Source organism: Bos mutus, chromosome 10 (genome assembly GCF_027580195.1).
Source record: "Bos mutus isolate GX-2022 chromosome 10, NWIPB_WYAK_1.1, whole genome shotgun sequence".
NCBI lineage: Eukaryota > Metazoa > Chordata > Mammalia > Artiodactyla > Bovidae > Bos > Bos mutus.
Window position 1 is genome coordinate 57,076,441 of NC_091626.1, and position 21,128 is coordinate 57,097,568.

Sequence of the window (21,128 nt, forward strand, 5' to 3'; positions counted from 1 at the left end):
TCATCAATATACCAGTACTGGTGCTAGGCATGTGACTGTTAGGATTAAGGTAATCGAGTAACTACTGTCTAATGGGTATCTCATGTACTTGATAAAATACACAGTTGACTTACATATGTAAACATATACAAATATACACACATATGTATTTGTGACATTGTAAATACAGGTGATATTGGAGTCAATCTCTTCCCTACCACTCCTCCACATGATCAGAAGTCAGGCAAATACTGGTATAATACCATACCATCAATAGGCTAATATATCAGCAGGAGTTGACAGGAAGCCAGTAGAACAACCATCCATCTAGCAGGCTATCACTCCCCAGTAAAAAGATAGCCTGGATTCAAAAGTAAGATTGCTCTGCCCCTATTTCACCCCTAATAGGCTGCATTTGGCTGGAATCAAGGGAGTCCTTAATGTTGCACAAAATCACTTCCTCTGGTCCATCATGACAGGGGTCAAGAGAATCAGTCTGCAGCACTCCTCACCTCTATCAGGAGGATTCCAGCAAATACCAAGGGAAACCCTAGAACTGTCCCTGTTCATAGGAAGACATTCCCCTGGCCCCACTTCCTTAAAGACTCACAACTGTCTATCATTTTCTGCCTTGGGCCCATTAGAACTATTTTCACTGGGGCTCAGCTTTTATGGTCATGAGACTACACCACTAAATACTTCAATTTACTGTAAGTATTTGCAGCCTCCAAATCACCACTTCCCTCTATTATCTTATTTTTAGCTCCTAATTCACCATCACTCTCTCAGACACCACTCCATCATAATTCTTAGTGATTTCAACATTCAGGTTGATGATCCTTAAATACACTACCTTTTCTCCAATGGTCTTCTCCTACCTCGATTTCTCACTTACATGGTCATACTTGTGAACCTGTCAACACTAATTACCGAAACCTCTTCTTAATCTCAATTTCCTCATCCTACTTTCTTTCCACCACTCATCTTTTCAGAACATTCCCCCTTAGACTTAGGCAATCCTTCAACATCTTGAAAACCCTTCAATCCACCAATGCTACTATCCTGTCCACTACTGGATACTCTCTTTCTCTTTATTCAGCTTAAATCCCAGAGTCAATCATTATTATAATTACTCCATTCATTTACCTTAAACTCCCTTGCCACCTCCTCTTCCCAACTCTCAAACAAAACCTGTTAAAATTCAACTCTCTACTTTAAAAAAAAAAAAAAATCAACTCTCTACCTGTACCCCTCCAGTTGAATGAAGCTGGAGAAGAAAATGGTAACTATATCTATTCTCATTCAAAAATTATAATCTGTAACTTCAAGCAGTTCCTTTATGCCACCTGGCAATCATATTGCATTTCCAGAGACCCTTCTCAATCCTATTTCACTGTTTAACTTTACCACATTAGTTGTTCAGTCCCTAAGTCGTGTCCGACTCTGTGACACCATGGACTGCAGCACAACAGGCTTCCCAGTCCTTCACTATCTCCTTGAGTTTGCTCAAACTCATGTCCATTCAGTCAGTGATGCCATCCAACCATCTCATCCTCTGCCACCCCCTTCTCCTCCTGCCCTCAATCTTTCCCAGCAACACGGTCTTTTCCAATGAGTTGGCTCTTACCACATCAGTACAGGCAATAAAACTGACCAAGCAAGCTGAAACTATGCAAAGTGATCTTAATAATCAATGGAGGAAATTACAACTGTTCCATGACCTTCAAAAATTTTTGTCAAAATATTGAAACTCTATTATTTATAAATGTGTAGGGAAAAAAAATAAGACTATTTATATTTAGTACACCATAATATAAAACATTAGAAACATCAAGAGTTAGTATATTTAAAAGAACTTCAGTTCAGTTCAGTCGCTGAGTTGTGTCCGACTCTTTGCAACCCCATGAACCGCAGCACGCCAGGCCTCCCTGTCCATCACCAACTCCCAGAGTTCACCGAGACTCACGTCCATCGAGTCAGTGATGCCATCCAGCCATCTCATCCTCTGTCGTCCCCTTCTCCTCCTGCCCTCAATCCCTCCCAGCATCAGAGTCTTTTCCAACGAGTCAACTCTTCACATGAGGTGGCCAAAGTACTGGAGTTTCAGCTTTAGCATCATTCCTTCCAAAGAAATCCCAGGGCTGATCTCCTTCAGAATGGACTGGTTGGATCTCCTTGCAGTCCAAGGGACTCTCAAGAGTCTTCTCCAACACCACAGTTCAAAACCATCAATTCTTCGGCGCTCAGCCTTCTTCACAGTCCAACTCTCACATCCATACATGACCACAGGAAAAACCATAGCCTTGACTAGACGAACCTTTGTTGGCAAAGGAATGTCTCTGCTTTTGAATATGCTATCTAGGTTGGTCATAACTTTCCTTCCAAGGAGTAAGCGTCTTTTAATTTCATGGCTGCAGTCACAATCTGCAGTGATTTTGGAGGCCAAAAAAATAAAGTCTGACACTGTTTCCACTGTTTCCCCATCTATTTCCCATGAAGTGATGGGGAAAGAACTAGAACTAGAACTAGAGTGTTAAAAGAACTAGAGTGTTTTATTTCTTTGTAAATTGTATTTTATCATGAATTTTAAATATACATTCTTTTGGAAAGCCTGATATTTAGGATTAAAAAAAAAGTTTCCAAAGTCACAAAACAGTATTATATATGCTTCAAAATCTGTCAGCACAATACTCTCTCAATAGAAAAAACAAGAAACAAGTATAAAATGTTTCCCATATACTTTAAAAACTTCTAAAAGAGCCTATTTTCCCTGGTCACCACATAAACTATGAAAATGGACAATGACATTTCCCTCTAAAATTACTGACAATATAATCCCCATTTCTAGAAAAAGCCTTTGTTCGACTAATGAATAAGCCCTCATTGAGATGCTAAATCATAGGATGCACTGTAGTTCCCCTGAAAAGGCCAAACAGCATATTCTTTCACAAAGAATGAGTCATTGGTGTAGAATATTCAGCCTATTTAAAACAAAGATCAGCTTTAAATCTAAGGCCTTTCTTCCAGTTCCTTTGCATGCCAACCTCTTGCTTTTGCTTTGTTGTAGGAGGCACAGATATAAATAATACATATATTGTGATACCACCTCAAGCAGGAAATAGCTCTAATTAACTCTCAATCATCCACTCCAGGAAGGGGAAATATTTACAGTTCAGATCATCTGCCCCAACAGAGTCACACATAAAACACCCACTTCTCCCTAGATACTAACTACAGTAGACTTAACGTCCTCGCTACTCCCAGCAAGCCATCCCTCCCTCAATGTGACTGCCAGGTTAGGAATTTTACTGCAGAATCCAAAGGCTTAGCTATAGATAACTCTAACAATCAAAACTTGGTATAATTTCTCTAATAATGAAACAGTTCAGTGTCATTTCGAGGGCCTCAGAAGAGCTCTGGTATACCATAGTCCTTTATGTCTCAGTGCAGAGAAGAATTCAGTAAGAGCAAAGTGATAGATAAGAAGTGATTTATTAGAATAGGACCCTTGTGAGGCTTACAAGCAGGCAGGAAGAAATGCCACGTCCCGAGTACTTACTGGGCTAGTTTCATAGTCAGGAAAAGTGGAGGGGGGTGGAAAACTTTGTCTTTCTTGAGTAAACATCATCTTTCCATCATTAGTTTCTCCTCCAGGTTGGGCAGGGGAATTTTCTTATCCCTCCATGGTCAAGCTAAGTCCACAAATTGTTTTTTATGTGTACAAAGAGCATGTCCCAGGGACCATTAACTTACTGAGCTCACTGGGCAATCAATATGTGGGTCTCATCCTACCACTGTTTTACTGTTTGGGGGCATGTCCCATGCTTCTGTTGCATGGTTTTGTTGCTAAGAAAGCTGACTTGGTTTTGTCGTTAAGCAAACCTGCTTTCTTGAGTAATCATTAAATTATAGGGTTCTCTCACTTTTTTCTACTTAAAATCCTCTAGGCAGGATCAACTATCTAATCATTTGTCCTTTTACTCTGTCTCTATCAATAATACACTATGAATCACTAAATTAATCAAATAACCCAACTTTTATGCTAGTCAGTGAATTTAAAAGAGAGTGGCTCCACAGACAGTTACTGTACAAAAACTTGCTTTGCTAGTATCTGAAAGGTAGATTGGTGAGGTCCTTTCCCATGAAAATGCCATTTATTCCCAAAGCTGCCAAAAACCAGCAAGGATTCACTGAAACAGTAAAAAGAAGAGGAGGCTTTTTTCTTTTTTCCCCCTTTTCAAGGAGAGATGGTGAGTTTGAAGGAATGGAAGAATGGGTCAGGCAGCCCCCAAATATCCTTCCCCCTTCTAATTCTAGTGGACAGAGGTCCTTTCCCTCTTTCCCCATCCCTCACAACCAGTCTCTGTTTGGGGAGGGTGGCGAGACCAGGAAAAGAAAGGTATAGTATGAATGTCCCTGGGAAGGAGAGTAAGCTAAAGTCCCCTTTTCCACATGCTCTCACAACACTGATCTCCAAGGAAATAGAAACTTGGAGCTGGTCCAGGCATGTCCCTTCCCACCTATAGTTTTTAAGATGGGCTGGTGCTGGGGGCCAAGGGAGTCATGGGAATCAGGTCAAGAGGAAATGTGCTGCTCTACTATTCTGATCAGCAGACTCTAGAGGGCATTAGGACAAAAACTCTGCCTTGTTCATCACTGTATCCAACATATCTAGAAGTGTCTTGTACAGATTAGACACTCAAACAATATTAACTATTAAACTAATCTATCATTAAACCTATAAATCTTAAAACTGAAATGGAATGAAAACTTGTATCATACTGATTTAAAGTGACCATTAACTCGATTTATTTGATTTGGCACTATAAACCTACACACAGAAAACAGGTCACTCCAGGCCAAAGACGCTAGTTTCTTTTCTGAAGTTCCTGAGCTGCAGCAGCTAAAAATAAATATGGTCCTAGCCAGAATAATATTTATCTTTCTATTATCACAGATTCTTATCTCCAGCAGTCAAAAGTCTACCCCTATCTTCAAGGTTCAAGTTAAATGCCACCTCCACTGGGAATCTTCCTACATATTCCTATGGGTCCCCCAGTGCATACCAGTGCTTTGAGGACATTTCTGATACAAAATTTATCACATTGTGACTCTCAATTATAAACTGAGACTATTTCTGAAGGTTTAAAAAGAAGTCTCAATCGTTCCTGTATATTCCCAAATCAATAAACACTTGTTAAATTTAATTTTTCAGTCAGCAGTTGATTTTCATGCCTCTTTTCAAAGGTCATCAATTAACTAAAGATCCGTAAATTGTTGGCTCCAACAACATCCTTTTAACCTTCATTCTACCTGCACTGTCTATCATTATGTTCTATATCTCTAACTACTTTACAGATTGACTATAAAATAGGGCACATTCAAAATTAGGGCCTGTATGCACATAAATTTCCTAATTAAATGTTAGTGTTATTCCTAATTTTATTAATTCATTTACAAAACTAATAATGGGAGGGAAAAATTATTATTATCAAACATAAGCAACACAAGAATAAATGACACAAGAATATATACCATCAAAGAGCTTATAGTCTAGCTGGGGTGTCAGATATGTAAACAAGAATTCCATTTAATTACCTGCTTGCTAAACATTAAGTCTCTCCGCAATCATCCACAGTTTATTAAATAATGGTTGAATTTAATTTACTCATCCAGCCAACAGCAATTTTCCTTCCATGCCTCTTCTCAAAGGTCATCATATGACCAATGATCTGAATTCAAAACATACAGAGGACTCACCAATATATCCATTGAAGTAAAGAGAGGATACCCAGAATTAAGGGGCCAGAAAGGGTTTCCAGGACATTATACTTGGATTATATTTTGAAGGATGAGTGTGGGTTTGGCCAAGAGAGAATTTATACATAAGTAACATAAGCATTTGTTCTGCTCTTTTGTTTCTATAAGGCTTGTCTTAAATTTCCAAAATGTCCCCTCTTTAGAGTTAAGTTAAGCCAGTTTTAAGGAGTATATAACATATAATTGCATTGCATAAAATTCTGCTGCTGCTGCTGCTAAGTCGCTTCAGTCGTATCCGACTGTGCGACCCCATAGACGGCAGCCCCCCAGGCTCCCCCATCCCTGGGATTCTCCAGGCAAGAACACTGGAGTGGGTTGCCATTTCCTTCTCCAATACATCAAAGTGAAAAGTGAAAGTGAAGTCGCTCAGTCATGTCCGACTCCTAGCGACCCCATGGACTGCAGCCCACCAGGCTCCTCTGCCCGTGGGATTTTCCAGGCAAGAGTACTGGAGTGGGGCGCCATTGCCTTCTCCGACATAAAATTCTAGACAATGCAAACTCACCTACAGATTGGTGCCTGAGGAAAGAGAGATGGGAAGAAAAGAAGGACTACGCTGAGGAGAAGGAAGCAACTGGGGGCAATGAATATGTATACTATTCTTGATTATGGTGACAGTTTCACAGATATATACATATGTTTAAAATTACCAAACTGTATATTTTACATAGTAACAGTTTATTTTATGTCAATTTTTCCTCAATAAAATTGTTTAAAGAAAGACGAGACAACCAAAGACAACGTATAAGCTTCAACTGCATCCTATATATATGTTTTTTTTAATGTCACTTTTGTGGAGCAATTAGAGAAATAGGCCTACAGACTATATTAGCACATTATTACATCAATGTTAAGTTTCTAGGTAGAAAAGTATAAATCTGTACAACTTTCTTAGAAAGTCATCTGGCAATATACAATATGCTGAGGGCAAAAATTATGCACAAAAATGTGCACTGCAATAATAAAAAAAGAGTAAACAATCTAGTTGTCCATTTAGTTGATGAGTTGATAAATAATATATTCATCAATGAAACAACTAAATACTACGCAGGCATTAAGGCATTAAAAAGGTAGGGCTACCCTCACCTTCAAAAAAAATAGGGCTGTATTTACTGGTATAGAAACAAATATAAGATATATAAATGAAATTTTAAATGGTTAAGGCTATTCACTAAAATGCTAATGGTGATTGACACACTTCATCTTCTAATTAATTCACAAGCAAAAATGTCTATTTTATATAGTCATTTCATAATCAGAACAGAGAGGGCGATGGCACCCACTCCAGTACTCTCGCCTGGAGAATCCCACAGGCAGAGGAGCCTTGCAGGCTGCAGTCCATGGGGTCACTAAGAGTCGGACACAACTGAGAGACTTCACCTTCACTTTTCACTTTCATACATCGGAGAAGGAAATGGCAACCCACTCCAGTGTTCTTGCCTGGAGAATCCCAGGACGGGGGAGCCTGGTGGGCTGCCGTCTATGGGGTCACACAGAGTTGGACATGACTGAAGTGACTTAGCAGCAGCAGAAGCATAATAAGAAAAGCTAAGAATATTTCCAGCTTTGGAGAAACAGTAGTTTGGAATTATCAAATTTTGGAAGAAATAAGGAATGTTAACAATGTAACACCTTCATTTTATAACATGAAGAAAATGAGACCCAGGAAAAGAAGGTTCCTTCCCTGCCTAAGGTCACAAAGCTATTCTACAACATCGTCCTGCTTTCCCCTCAAACTGCCTTCTCACACACGCGCCATGCCTCGGTGCTCTAACGCAGTGACTTGTGTGCTTTCTCCCACGTCTCTCACTAACTTCTGTGATTTAAAGTAAATGAATTAAACTCAAAAACAATTGTAACTGTTGATCTACAAGGTCATCTTTAAATCTATGATTCTGTAAGGGAGCAAAATTTGACACCCAAAAATGTCTTTCATTGGTATTTTTTAGCTTTAATTTTTATTTGCTTAAGTTATGAAAGTATGATAACATATTTATAGGAGACTTGGAAAATACAGAACAAAGTTACATATAGTTTCACTATATATTACAATTATTTTTTAAGTGCAGAAACTAAGATTTTCATTTGGAATTTCAATACCAAACTCTAAAAAATTAAAAGAATGAATATAGAGAAGTAGAAGGATATAGTAAACCTGAAAAGCTGTCAACCGATTCAATGTAATTAAGATTTATACAATTTTCACACAACAGTAGGATACAAATTATATTCAAGTTCCCATTAATTTTAAACTAGAAGACACTGGAACATACAGAGGGACATAAAACAAGGTGCAAAAATTTCATGGTCTAAAGGTATTGAAATCATACACAGTCTTTCTCTTATCACTATGGAATTATGTTATAAATCAGTATCAAAAGATATGAAAATAACCCACATATTTTCAAGTGCATGTGACATTTATGAAGAAAGCACTTCAACTTGGCCATCAAAAGCCTCAATAAAGTTAGACTGAAAAAAACACAGAGGGTGACTACAGAGATGAAAGCATCTAAATGAGAAATTATTATCAAAATGAGAAATTAATATTCAAGATACTTTAAACAAAATCCCATGTATTTGAAAATTAAATTTCTACTATTAAATGATGGGTGTATTTAAGAAGCCATAACAAGAAAAATTAGAAAATACTTGTTTTTGTCTTTTTTATCCTAATATAAATTTATTCATTTTAATTGGAGGCTAATTACCTTACAATATTGTATTGGTTTTGCCATACATTGACATGAATCCGCCACGGGAGTACACGTGTTCCCCATCTTGAACCCCCTCCCACCTCCCTCCCCGTACCATCCCTCTGGGTCACCCCAATGCACCAGCCCCAAGAATCCTGTATCCTCATCGAACCTGGACTGGCGATTCGTTTCTTATATGATATTATACATGTTTCAATGCCATTCTCCCAAATCATCCCACCCTCTCCCTCTCCCATAGAGTCCAAAAGACTGTTCCATACATCTGTGTCTCTTTTGTTGTCTCCCATAAAGGGTTATCATTCCATCTTTCTAAATTCCACATATATGCATTAGTATACTGTAGTGGTGTTTTTCTTTCTGGCTTACTTCAGTCTGTATAATAGGCTCCAGTTTCATCCACCTCATTAGAACTGATTCAAATGTATTCTTTTTAATGGCTGAGTAATACTCCATTGTGTATATGTACCACAGCTTTCTTATCCATTCGTCTGCTGCTGGACATCTAGGTTGCTTCCATGTCCTGGCTATTATAAACAGGGCTGCGATGAACAGAGGTACACATGTCTCTTTCAATTCTGATTTCCTCAGTGTGTATGCCCAGCAATGGGATTGCTGGTTCGTATGGCATTTTTATAGAATAAAAACGAAAAGAGAATTTACCAGAATCTGTTGCATGCAGCTGAAGCCAATCAATGCAATTAAATACCATGCAGAGTCTTGAAGAAAGTATGAAAACACATAATGGACGCTGGCATAAAATTTTGTGAAATTTGAAGAGAATCTGTACTTAGTTATTAATACTGTATCACTTGTTAATTTCCTGTTCATTTGTTTTACAACATACTACAAAATGTCTTTCTTTGGCATACAGATTATTTTAGACCAATTATTTTTAAGAAAGAGGAATACTCAAGAAGTCTTTCTTTTTACCTCCCCTTTAATGGCCTGAAAGAATTTAGATAAAGGGCCTGGTCTAGGAAGAGCACTATCAACACAGAGATCTACAGAATATATGGAGTAGGTATGGCATGAGGAACTCAGCAGGGCCTAGAGATCAAAGTCCTCTCTGGATCCCACTGTCCCTGCGTGGCACAGCAAACACCCGTTTACCTAACATTTGCTCTCCCATCTTCCTGTAATTTTTTTTGCTCCCCTTTTAAGTACCAAACCCTTAGCCTCTTCACCTCTGAAATGCCATATAAATCTCAACTGCCTAAGTTGTTCTGGGGTCTCATTTTCCTGATGAAGACCTTGTATGTACATAATTAAATTTGATATTCTTCTTCTTCTTTTAAAATTCTTACATCAGCTAGAAGAACATAAACAGAGCACAGGGAAATTTTTTTCTTCCCCAACAAAATCCAAGACTCTACAGTTGCTGAAAGCAGTAAAATCCACATTAATGAATTCCTAGTCTAATATTTGAATATAAATATAAGATACAAGATTGCTTACCAAGATATCTAATCTCCAAATTTCTAAACCATGAACAGAATTTTTACATTTTATAATGAATATGATATCACAATGTAAAGAAGTTCTTTACAGGGCCCAAGTCTTAGACCAATGTCTTTAGACACACTTACAAGGTCACTAAACATAAACATCAAGCAGTGAATTGTGCTAGAAGAGATGTGAAATATAAACATATACACACTTTTAATGATACTTCAATTAGTTTTTCTATAAATCATCACTCATAAAAGTTGAACCTGAAATGTAAATTTACTCTATTTTCCAGTAGCAAACATAGCCACAATTCTGCAAAATCAATGATACCAAAAATAAAGCCTTCAGTTCAGTTCAGTCACTCAGTCATGTCCGACTCTTTGTGACCCCATGAACTGCAGTACACCAGGCCTCCCTGTCCATTACCAACTCCTGGAGTTCACTCAAACTCACGTCCATCGAGTTGGTGACGCCATCCAGCCATCTCACTCTCTGTTGTCCCCTTCTCCTCCTGCCCTCAATCCCTCCCAGCATCAGAGTCTTTTCCAATAAGTCAACTCTTCACATGAGGTGGCCAAAGTACTGGAGTTTCAGCTTTAGCATCATTCCTTCCAAAGAAATCCCAGGGCTGATCTCCTTCAGAATGGACTGGTTGGATCTCCTTGCAGTCCAAGAGACTCTCAAGAGTCTTCTCCAACACCACAGTTCAAAAGCATCAATTCTTCAGCATTCAGTTTTCTTCACAGTCCAACTCTCACATCCATACATGACTAATGGAAAAACCATAGCCTTGACTAGATGGACCTTTGTTGGCAAAGTAATGTCTCTGCTTTTGAAATCTTTTTAATCCTCACAATAATTGTCTTTACTGTCGAAGTCCTTTGACTTTAGCCCCTTTAAACAAGTCTCTCCTAACTTACAATGTAACTAATAATGTACTGGAGGAAGTCAGGATACATGGATCCTTGCCATGAAAATATCTTGCCCAAGCTGTTTAATAAGACTCTTTAGGCTTCAGTTTTGGGCTTCCAAGGTGACACAGTGGTAAAGAACCCACCTGCCAATGCAGGAGAAGCAAGAGATGTGGGTTTGATCCCTGGGTTGGGAAGAACCCCTGGAGAAGGAAATGGCAACCTACTCCAATATTCTTGCCTGGAAAATTCCATGAACAGAGGAGCCTGGTGGGCTACAGTCCACAGGGTCACAAAGGATTAAACACACCTGAGCATGCACCTAGTGCCGTTACTGCTAAGTCACTTCAGTCGTGTCCGACTCTGTGCGACCCCATAGACAGCAGCCCACCAGGCTACCCCGTCCCTGGGATTCTCCAGGCAAGAACACTGGAGTGGGTTGCCATTTCCTTCTCCAATGCATGAAAATGAAAAGTGAAAGTCAAGTCGCTCAGTCGTGTCTGACTCTTCGCAACCCCATGGACTGCAGCCTACCAGGCTCCTCCGTCCATGGGATTTTCCAGGCAAGAGTACTGGAGTCGGGTGCCATCGCCTTCTCCGGAGCATGCACCTACATGCACACAGACTTCAGTTTCCATCATCTTCAAACTTAAAGAGTTTAGAAGTAATTCTCGTGCCTTTTTCCAACAGTACTAAAATTACAGAATTCCATTAAATTCAGAACTATCAATACATCAATCTTCCAGTCTATTCCAAAAAACTCTTTTTCATGAACAGCTTGCTGATTGAGGTATGAAGAAGAAACAATGTCCCCCAAAAGAAAATCCTGATTTTTTAAACACACATGCTTATGAAGTCTTAATTTAAAACTTTTATTCTTCTTACTATCAAATATCTACAAACTTTTTCCAAACTCTCAAAAGCTGTAACTTAACAGTATAGTGAGAACATATTCAAACTGCATCCTTAACGTAATATTCAGGTGTACAATGAATTAAATTTTTTATTCAATCTTTTTGTAAAACTATAACAAAACACTGCAAAACAAAATCATGAGGTAATATTTCTCAGAAGAAAAAGAACAAAATTTCCAAATATAATTTTACTTTCTAAGGTGAGTTTTAAAGCTGTTTTATAATATAAGAGCTTTTTTATTTTTAAATAATCCATGTTTCTGAAATGATCATTATGCAGCTAACATATTTTCTATTTATGTTTTTAAATAAATATATATACAAATATACATGCTAACCAATCATAAAATGTCTTGATTTAAAATGTCTTTAACTTGAATCTTATTTACATACATAAAATAAACTGATTGAATAATATGAAAGTGCTGGGCTTATTTTCTCCAAATTCTGCAAAGAGAATCAAACCCCTTAAATGTGTTCCTGATTAAATATCTCACATTTCTAATTAAATATTTTTCAAAAAGCTATCATTTCTCACAGTCTTCTCAACTTTTCTTCATTTGTGCCTGTGGATTTTTTGAAGAAATTATATTTCCATAGAGATTAACTCAGGAAAAAAACAAAAAGAGTCAACAATGCCTCTAAGTTTTTATATTTGTTTCAAATATTATCACTGTGCTTAATAAAACTAAATATTTAAGATCAATGCTAAGTAAAACAAGTTTACAGACTGACAATAAACCTGTATAGACTATGGAAGTTCTGAAGTCATGGGCACTTCCAATCACAGTTGAGCCACTCTGCGACTGAATTATCAATCAGAACACTTCATTCCTTAATCTTTCTAAGTGTCTACCACTGTCTGTCACAACTTCAATACACATAAGCATATTTCTAAGCTCCAGATTGGACCTTAAGCACAGACAGAAACATTTCAAGATAAATCCTCAGAATTTCCTGTGACCTCTAGATGAACACAATCAATCAATATATAATGTCAGATTTGAAAAACGCTAGTCATTATCAATACTTTCCAATTCAATTCTTCCTTCCCTCTTTTTCTTCTAGTCCTTGTCCCTTCTTCTCACTAACAGTAACACAAAAAGAGTTGAAAGTCTTAATGCCTACGAGAAAACTCATTTATGTCCGCAACTTCCAAAGCACAGTATGGAACAAATTGCTTTTTTAAGGTTAATTAAAACCAGTATCCTTACATTTCACAAATAGAGACTTCTACATGAAGGAGTCATTCATCTTGAAATGACTAAGTAAAATTTATCAGTCTCAATTATTCAGAACACGAAATAAGGAGTCTTCTCATTGAAACCCAAGATAATGAAGCTACTAGTACAGTTCCAGCTAGCACACAGGCTGAGAGTAAAAGCATCCTGCTTCTATATGAGGCACAGCAAATGCAGGCTCTCTGGGCTTCTCTATTCCACCCAAATGACAATAATCTGAAGTGAAAGAATTTGACTCTTACTCTGCAGTGTCAAATATTTACTTAAAATACCTTTAATTCAGAGGCAAAATAGTTCTTTATAAGTACAGCATGGAAAAATTACTTAGACCTTTGCCTCCCAGAAAGGTAGTACATGAAAGGGTACAAAGATCCACTATTTACCATTATTTAAAATAATTCCAACCAATTATACAGACATTCCTAAAAGTATTCATATTAAGATTAGCAGTATAGTTTATGGTATAGTATTGATGCTTTTGAACTGTGGTGTTGAGAAGACTCTTGAGAGTCCCTTGGACTGCAAGGAGATCCAACCAGTTCATTCTGAAGGAGATCAGTCCTGGGTGTTCTTTGGAAGGACTGATGCTAAAGCTGAAACTCCAGTACTTTGGCCACCTCATGTGAAGAGTTGACTCATTGGAAAAGACTCTGATGCTGGGAGGGATTGGGGGCAGGAGGAGAGGGGACGACAGAAGATGAGATGGCTGGATGGCATCACTGACTCAATGGACGTGAGTCTGAGTGAACTCTGGGAGTTGGTGATGGACAGGGAGGCCTGGCGTGCTGCGATTCATGGGGTCACAATGAGTCAGACACGACTGAGCGACTGATCTGATCTGATCTGATAGTATAGTTTATGGGACAATGTTTTTTCCAGTTTCTTTGAAATAAACTGGTCCAAGAGGTAGAGAACTAAATTGTATTCTTACCCTGTCATAACTGTTCACACTTCTATGTCCTAGAAGAGTGCTTTTTAACCACCTAAGCACAGAATTGAACAAGTGCTAATTTTAAGCTGGTAACTATATGTAGTTATCACCTTCATGTCAAATTATTGGCACTTAAGTAAATTATATCAAAGCATCTACAAGTTATTAAGTACTTTCACTGAAAACTGGCTCAGTGTTCCTATATACAGGAATGGCCTCAGAAGCCATTCCCTAAGGTTCTCCAGAACAGCAGTATTATATTCCATGGTAGTTTCATACATTCAGGCCTAGAGCTGCAAGAACAGTGTTAAGAGGAAGGTAGCCAAATTCTCGTCAGGATTCCTATCCAAAGCTGGCATGCCTCCCCTGTAATTTGCTTCTGCTGAAAGTAACACATATAAGGACACCAAATTCACTCAAGCCTATAGACAATGACCTATCACATAGTACTTTAGTCGTAAAAATAAACTACTAGCTCTTAAGTAAATTATATGAAAATAACATTATTATTAAATAATAAAGGGACATGGTCTCCCTTTTAATTAGTTGTGAAATAAAACATCCACTGCTAAATATGATAAGGAAAGAATTTGGCTCTGCTGCTGCTGCTGCTGCCAAGTCACTTCAGTCGTGTCCGACTCTGTATGACCCCATAGACGGCAGCCCACCAGGCTCCCCCGTCCCTGGGATTCTCCAGGCAAGAACACTGGAGTGGGTTGCCATTTCCTTCTCCAATGCATGAAAATGAAAAGTGAAAGTCAAGTCGCTCAGTCGTGTCCGACTCTTAGCGACCCCATGGACTGCAGCCCACCAGGCTCCTCTGTCCATGGGATTTTCTAGGCAAGAGTACTGGAGTAGGGTGCCATCACCTTCTCTGAATTTGGCTCTAAACAGCAATAAATGCAAATATGTGATTTCAAGGAGGCTTACAGATTTCAGAAAAGACCCAGAAATCCTTGGAATAAGGACAGTGAGAATTTACAGCTTCATTTACAAGAATGAAGCAGAAGACACAGGGATAAGAACACAACATCCACAATCAAGCAACATAAAATTTTCTATGCTCGGTTTCCTCATCTGTAAAGTAGAGATAACATGTGTGCCTATATACCTCATCAGGTTATTGTGAAGATTTAAAATAAAGCAGGCAAAGAACTTCATATGGTGCTGGGTATACATTAAAGAACAGTAACTACTTGTACTTCTACTACTATTAGAACCTTAGGTATTCTACACTGAGAGGTTAAAGGGCCAAGTAAAAGTAAATTTAATCTAGACAAATATCATGTGATTTCACTTACACATGGAAACTAAAAAAAAACCAAAACAAACGAATGAAAAAAAACAAAACAAAAACAGACTCATAGACACAGAGAACAAGCTAGTGGTTGTCAGAGGGAAGAGGAGTAGGAGATTGGGTGAATAGATCAAGGAGATTAAGAGGCTCAAACGTCCAGTCATAAAATAAGGAAGTCATAAGGAAGTAATACATCGCATAGAGAATATAGTCAATAATACTGTAATAATTGTGTATAGTGACTGATGTTACTAGCTTATCATGGTGATCATTTCATAATATATTTAAATATCAAATCATTATGTTGTATACCTAAAGCTAATATAATGCTGTATGTCAACTATATTTTAACTTAAAGAAAAAGTAAATTTATCTAGCCATCCTCTAGAACAGGGGTAGGCAAACAAAAGCCTACTAGATAAATGAGCTCTTTTGTTTGGCATGAAAGCTAAAGATGGAGTTTACATTTCCAAACGATGGGGAAAAATTAAAAGAATAATATTTTGTGTCATGTAAAATTTCATGAAATTCAAATTTAAGTGTCAATAACTAAAGTTTTATTGGAACACAGTCATTCTCATTCATTCACATATTTTCTACTCTGCTTTCATACTACAATGGCAGAATTCATTGGAATAGAACTAACATGGCCAATAAAGACAAAATATTTAATATCTGAACCTTTTACAGTCTATCGACCTTGGTCTAGAATCTAGACTTAGAGCAACTATTTAACTAAAAAGTTAACAAGTGTATGCTTTCCTTTCATAGCTAACTTGACAGATTTTCAAGTAGTTTTTTGAAAGTAACAGTTTAAATCTGCAAGCATTAAAAATTCTGTTTAAGGCAATGCTTCCCATATTGTCATCTTCACATCACAACATTTCTATTTACCAGAGAAAGTTACAAACAAAATCACTCTAAATATTACTATTTTTAAGCTCTAATACCACTACTGGTATATAATAATAACCAGAATGTGAAAAGATCGCCTTACCATGATATATATTTACTAAGACAATTGAGAATTAAGCACTGAAATCAATGGTAAAGTTAAATGCCAAAAGGAACTGAACACTAAGTTGCATCCACTGCCACCAATTCTCCAAGCTGACTCATAACCTTTGGGGAAAAAGAAAGGTTGAAATAAAGGGAGATATCTGAAAATTACTAAAAGATGCAAAGTGGAAAAAATGCAATTATATGATAAAGAAGAAACAAAATTCTGAAAAAAGAGCAGGACATGCTTAAGCTACATACAAGCAGTACACACATAAAAGGCAAAACAAACACGGTAGAGGATACTTACAGGAAACAGAAGGCAAAGAACTGCTTGATTACAATATGATAAGAAGGAAACCATGAATTCAAAATGTGTCAATCACTCTCTCCCTCTCCTTTTATTTCCCCAAAGGTCTTGTTTGATTTTGAGAAAACTTTCTAGGGAAAATGTTGCAGGACTTTATTAAGTATCAGTGAAGAAAAGTGCTCCAGATATAAACGACATGTGAAATGTTAAAGGAGGAAAAAAAAAAACAGAAAGTATAGCTGAAGAACTTACATACCCTGACAGGGGAAGTAAACCTGCAAAACAATTAAATTACTAAGGAATTACAAAGTATCATATAAATCACGTAGATGATGATCCTTTTGGCAAAAAGAAAGGAAGGTAAAGGAATCCATACTCCAGCTTGTGAAGGAAGACTGTAGACTGGAGTTTAAGGAGAATCTGAAATATCAAGAAGGGAAATTGGAACAGAAATCAAATAGGGATGAGCAAAAAAGTGGATAAGCAGCATTAACAACAAATTTATGATTTATCAGGTAGTAGTAAAACCATGAATATGTTCCATCTAGAGCAACTGTGCTTAATTTCTATAGTAATCGAGCATTAGAGATGACAGACTTCAGTATAGAAACTGTCAAAGCTGATAGAGCAAAAAGTCAACATGATTAAGACTTTCCCGTACATTACCAGGGGTGAGAACAAAATTACTGACAACAAATTTCTATATGCATAAAGGAAAATGAAGCTTGGAATCTGACAAATAAGGGAAATAGGCAAAAACTGAGATACTAGTCTTATTACAGTCAAAAATAAAATATGAGTATTCCAGAGGCATGTGAATTAGAGGAATGTATTTCTGGGTCATTTCATTTCAGCATTCTTATGATTTAATGATTATGGATATACAGACAATATTAGAATGAAAAAGTCAAGTCTAAATACATTTTCTACTCTCTTAAAACACAGAAAAAGAACTCTACCAACAAATTACTATCATATAAAGACTATGGTCAAGAATAAAATCTGTAACAATAAATCTGAAGTCTTACCCAGTGGAAGTCAAGTTATCATTTCAAGATCTCAAAAATATTCAAAAGGCTTAGAAATTACAAAAACATCTAATTCTTTAAATGTTATGCAAATATCCACACTGAAATTTACATAAGAAGATGGTGCTTCGGTAGGCCATACACACGCACACGCATACAGGTGTTACAGCATTAAATGACTAGATAACATCAGAATATAGAATTTCCAGTTCAATCAGAGTTGGTTGACTCATAGTTCAAATACAATTGGTTGTATCATGTCAACAAAGTAGAGGCACAGACTGACAATGATATTGTCTCACTATATAAATCTATCATTTAATTGAGATTTTGGTTGTGAACCTATTTTCTATCCTGATTAATAGCTTAGGAAAGAAAACAGCTCAGATTTCATTTGTCTCCACATAGTTTCAACTATTTATATGCTTTTGCAAAATTAAGTACTTACTAATATCATCTTCATGATAAATGACAGAGTGAAATGGCAGAGTTCGGTCTTTAATATATCTCTCTGCTGGTTCAACATAAAATGTGCCACCATGAGTCTGAATGAATCCTTCAAATCTTCCATCAATAACAGACCCATGGCTAAAACTTCCTTCTTCACCTATTAATGAAAGCAACAAACTCTTAACAAACTCAAATTGCACATGAATGTTAAGTTTATTCTCCTTTAAAAAGCCATTCTTATGTATTGAAAAAAACCTAAATACAAATTTACCAGAGAAATTAATTTTCACATGAAATATATCAACCTAAATGTGAACAACTAGAACTTAGTAAATATATATTTTATACATATATATAAACAATGAAATATGGAACATCTGTCTTGCCTACAATCAAATTCCCAGCACCTAGCTCAGAGCCTGGCATGTATGCAATAGTCATCGAATAAATGGCTGCTAAATAAACTCTGAAAGAGACAAGCAGCTCTTTGTTAAAATTCATACATTTAACAGCTCTTTGTTTAAACTACAAGTATAAAATACATACTTTCAAAATAAAGACATTAAAGTATATTTTGAATTTCTGCTCTAATTGTCATTAAAAAAAAAGTCCTTTCCCACTTAATGTATTCTGAATGCGTCTTGGCTTCCTTAGCATAACTGGGTTTTAGAAATACATTTTCAAAATAGAAGAGTGTTAAATATTTTAGAAGTATACCACTAATTCTTTTTAAGATACTGGAAGTTTGTGAGTGTCTCATCAATGATACTTCTTTAGGGAAAGAAAATAATAAAAAAAAGTAGTTTTGGTTTTTAATACAGTCACAAAACATCAAATGATAAGAGGTGGGAAGTAGGAGGGATCTATAAAGTTTAATTTACCATTTAAAATTTTCTTACTAAAAGCTGAGGTCTAGCTTTTATTTTCTGACTTTGTATGACTTTCTCTTTTATTCACCATAATGTATTATAACTTTCTCAGATACTAACAATTAAAAGTTATTATGAATATACACAAACACAACTAAAAAAAAAAAAATTCTCAACATCAGGGTTTTTTTTTTCCCCCAATTTCTAAGCTGTAGATTAGCACTAATTAGTTGACTTTAATCATAGACTGAAGCTGAGTCCAAGACATTTGCATTTGAAATGATACGATGTTTATCTATAAACTCATTTTGTCATACGCTTCTCAACTATCACCTAGCAAAATAAAGGTGGTGGGCGGAGGGGGGGGGGACTACTAAGTTACTTATCCAGCAAGATAAACTATCAAGAAAATAATTTAAAAAACTGTAACATTAGAAATCTTGATCAATGGAAAAACACTTTACTTTTCTATTACACAATTATAACAGTAAAAAAACCTTTAAAGTTATTAACTGTGCCCAATCTCCAAATGAGAAATTTTAAGTACAAAAAAACCTCATTTACCCTTATAAAAAAAAAAAGAAAGAAACCTTTCTCAAAGTGTTTAATTTTTCAAGTTAAGATTTGAGGGAAAATCTCTCTACTGTGTAGAAATGAAATTTAACTTTCAGTTAACTTTAATAATTCTTAATAATGAGGATCATCTTGAGTATTTACTAACGTACAGAGTTATAATTCCATGATATTTTGTCCATAATTCCCCCAGAAGACATTGATTTTTTAGCTTTTTTACAACTTCCATAAATTGTTCTGTTCTTCCTTCATTACTAAGCTGATAAATGTAGTTTTCCATTGAACTAGTAACTGTGCCCTCATCTCCCTAATATCTTTTTAAATCTGGTGTAGTAAGAGAAAGTTGTTAGAATTGTGAACAAAAAGCAAATAGATTCTGAGGACAGAAGGCCTTCAGAGGACTTTCCTATGAAAGACTTTGCACATTATTTTTGGCTGCTAAGATCATTTTACAGTTTCATTGTAGACTTCTTCTCTTATAAAACACAGTTAAGTTACTGTTAATTTCTTTCTTGGAAAATCAGAAAAATTATATAAATCATTAAAATTTTTAAAAATATGTAGCAGTTTGGAAGTAATGAGAGAATCAAAACTTCATACCTTTTAAAAGCCAGACACGTCCAGGTTCACGATACTGGATGCTTGGGGCTGGTGCACTGGGACAACCCAGAGGGAGGGTATGGGGAGGGAGGAGGGTTCAGGATGGGGAATACAGGTATACCTGTGGCAGATTCATTTCGATATTTGGCAAAACTAATACAATATTGTAAAGTTAAAAAAAAATAAAATTAAAAAAAAAAAAAATTTATTACAAAAAAAAAACCAAAATAAAAAAAAAAAATAAATACACTATGTCTGCTGTCAATAAAAATAAAATAAAAGCCAGATACTACATAATTCGATACTAAACATATGTAAAAATTGATCCAAGAATTACTTCATCCTTCAAAGACCACTGTTCTTCATGATACAGTCAAATCTGCCCAGGATTTATACCATCTTTCTGAAATATTTGCCTACACTTCAAACAACATGAATTTCCTTGTGTAGAAAAAAATCAGAGTTCTTTTAAGGTTCAACTTACCATAAATATGTCCAGTGTAAATATGAGAAGTATCATAATCCAGTACTGCATTTGATGTTTCCACCCTAAACTCCTCACTGAAAAGGGAAGTATCCCTCTTCATTCGAAGGTTGAAATGTCTGCAGAGAGGGTGGAAAAGGAAAAAAATGAAATTAAAAGGATCCAAATTTAAACAATTATTTTTTTAAATAAAGAAAATCTGCAAAATGGACTGTTCCACAAAACTTGTCTATTTGGGAAATAACTGACCAATTTTCTTATTAAAATTCTGATCTAAAATTAACCTAACACTGATAAAACTCACATACAAATAAATAATCTGTAATCATCTAGGAATATATTAAAAAATAAATGCCTATAGGCTGATTCCTACATAGTGAAACAAGATCATTCTGAGGGCAGCTAAGATGATTGAAGATAAAAAGAAGCTTCTTGACTCAATTACTGTTATTCACCACTACCTGTCTTTCCTCTCTAGTAATTCCACAGCTTTGCCATTTTCTCCTCTTATCCACAATTCAGATAATACATACGAAAGTGTCATCTAATTAGATAT

The 21,128-nt window shown here is 36.3% G+C and overlaps 1 protein-coding gene across 1 annotated transcript in view; it reads right to left on the reverse strand.

Moving 5' to 3' along the window:
• The window catches only part of ADAM10 (ADAM metallopeptidase domain 10), a 143,405-nt gene that overhangs the window by 59,030 nt on the left and 63,247 nt on the right, over positions 1-21,128 (reverse strand). The window contains exons 3-4 of the mRNA XM_070377989.1: positions 20,573-20,691; positions 18,045-18,203 (exon numbers count right to left, since the gene is read on the reverse strand). Coding sequence (XP_070234090.1) covers positions 18,045-18,203; positions 20,573-20,691 — 278 coding nt within the window. The remainder of the gene's footprint in view (positions 1-18,044; positions 18,204-20,572; positions 20,692-21,128) is intronic.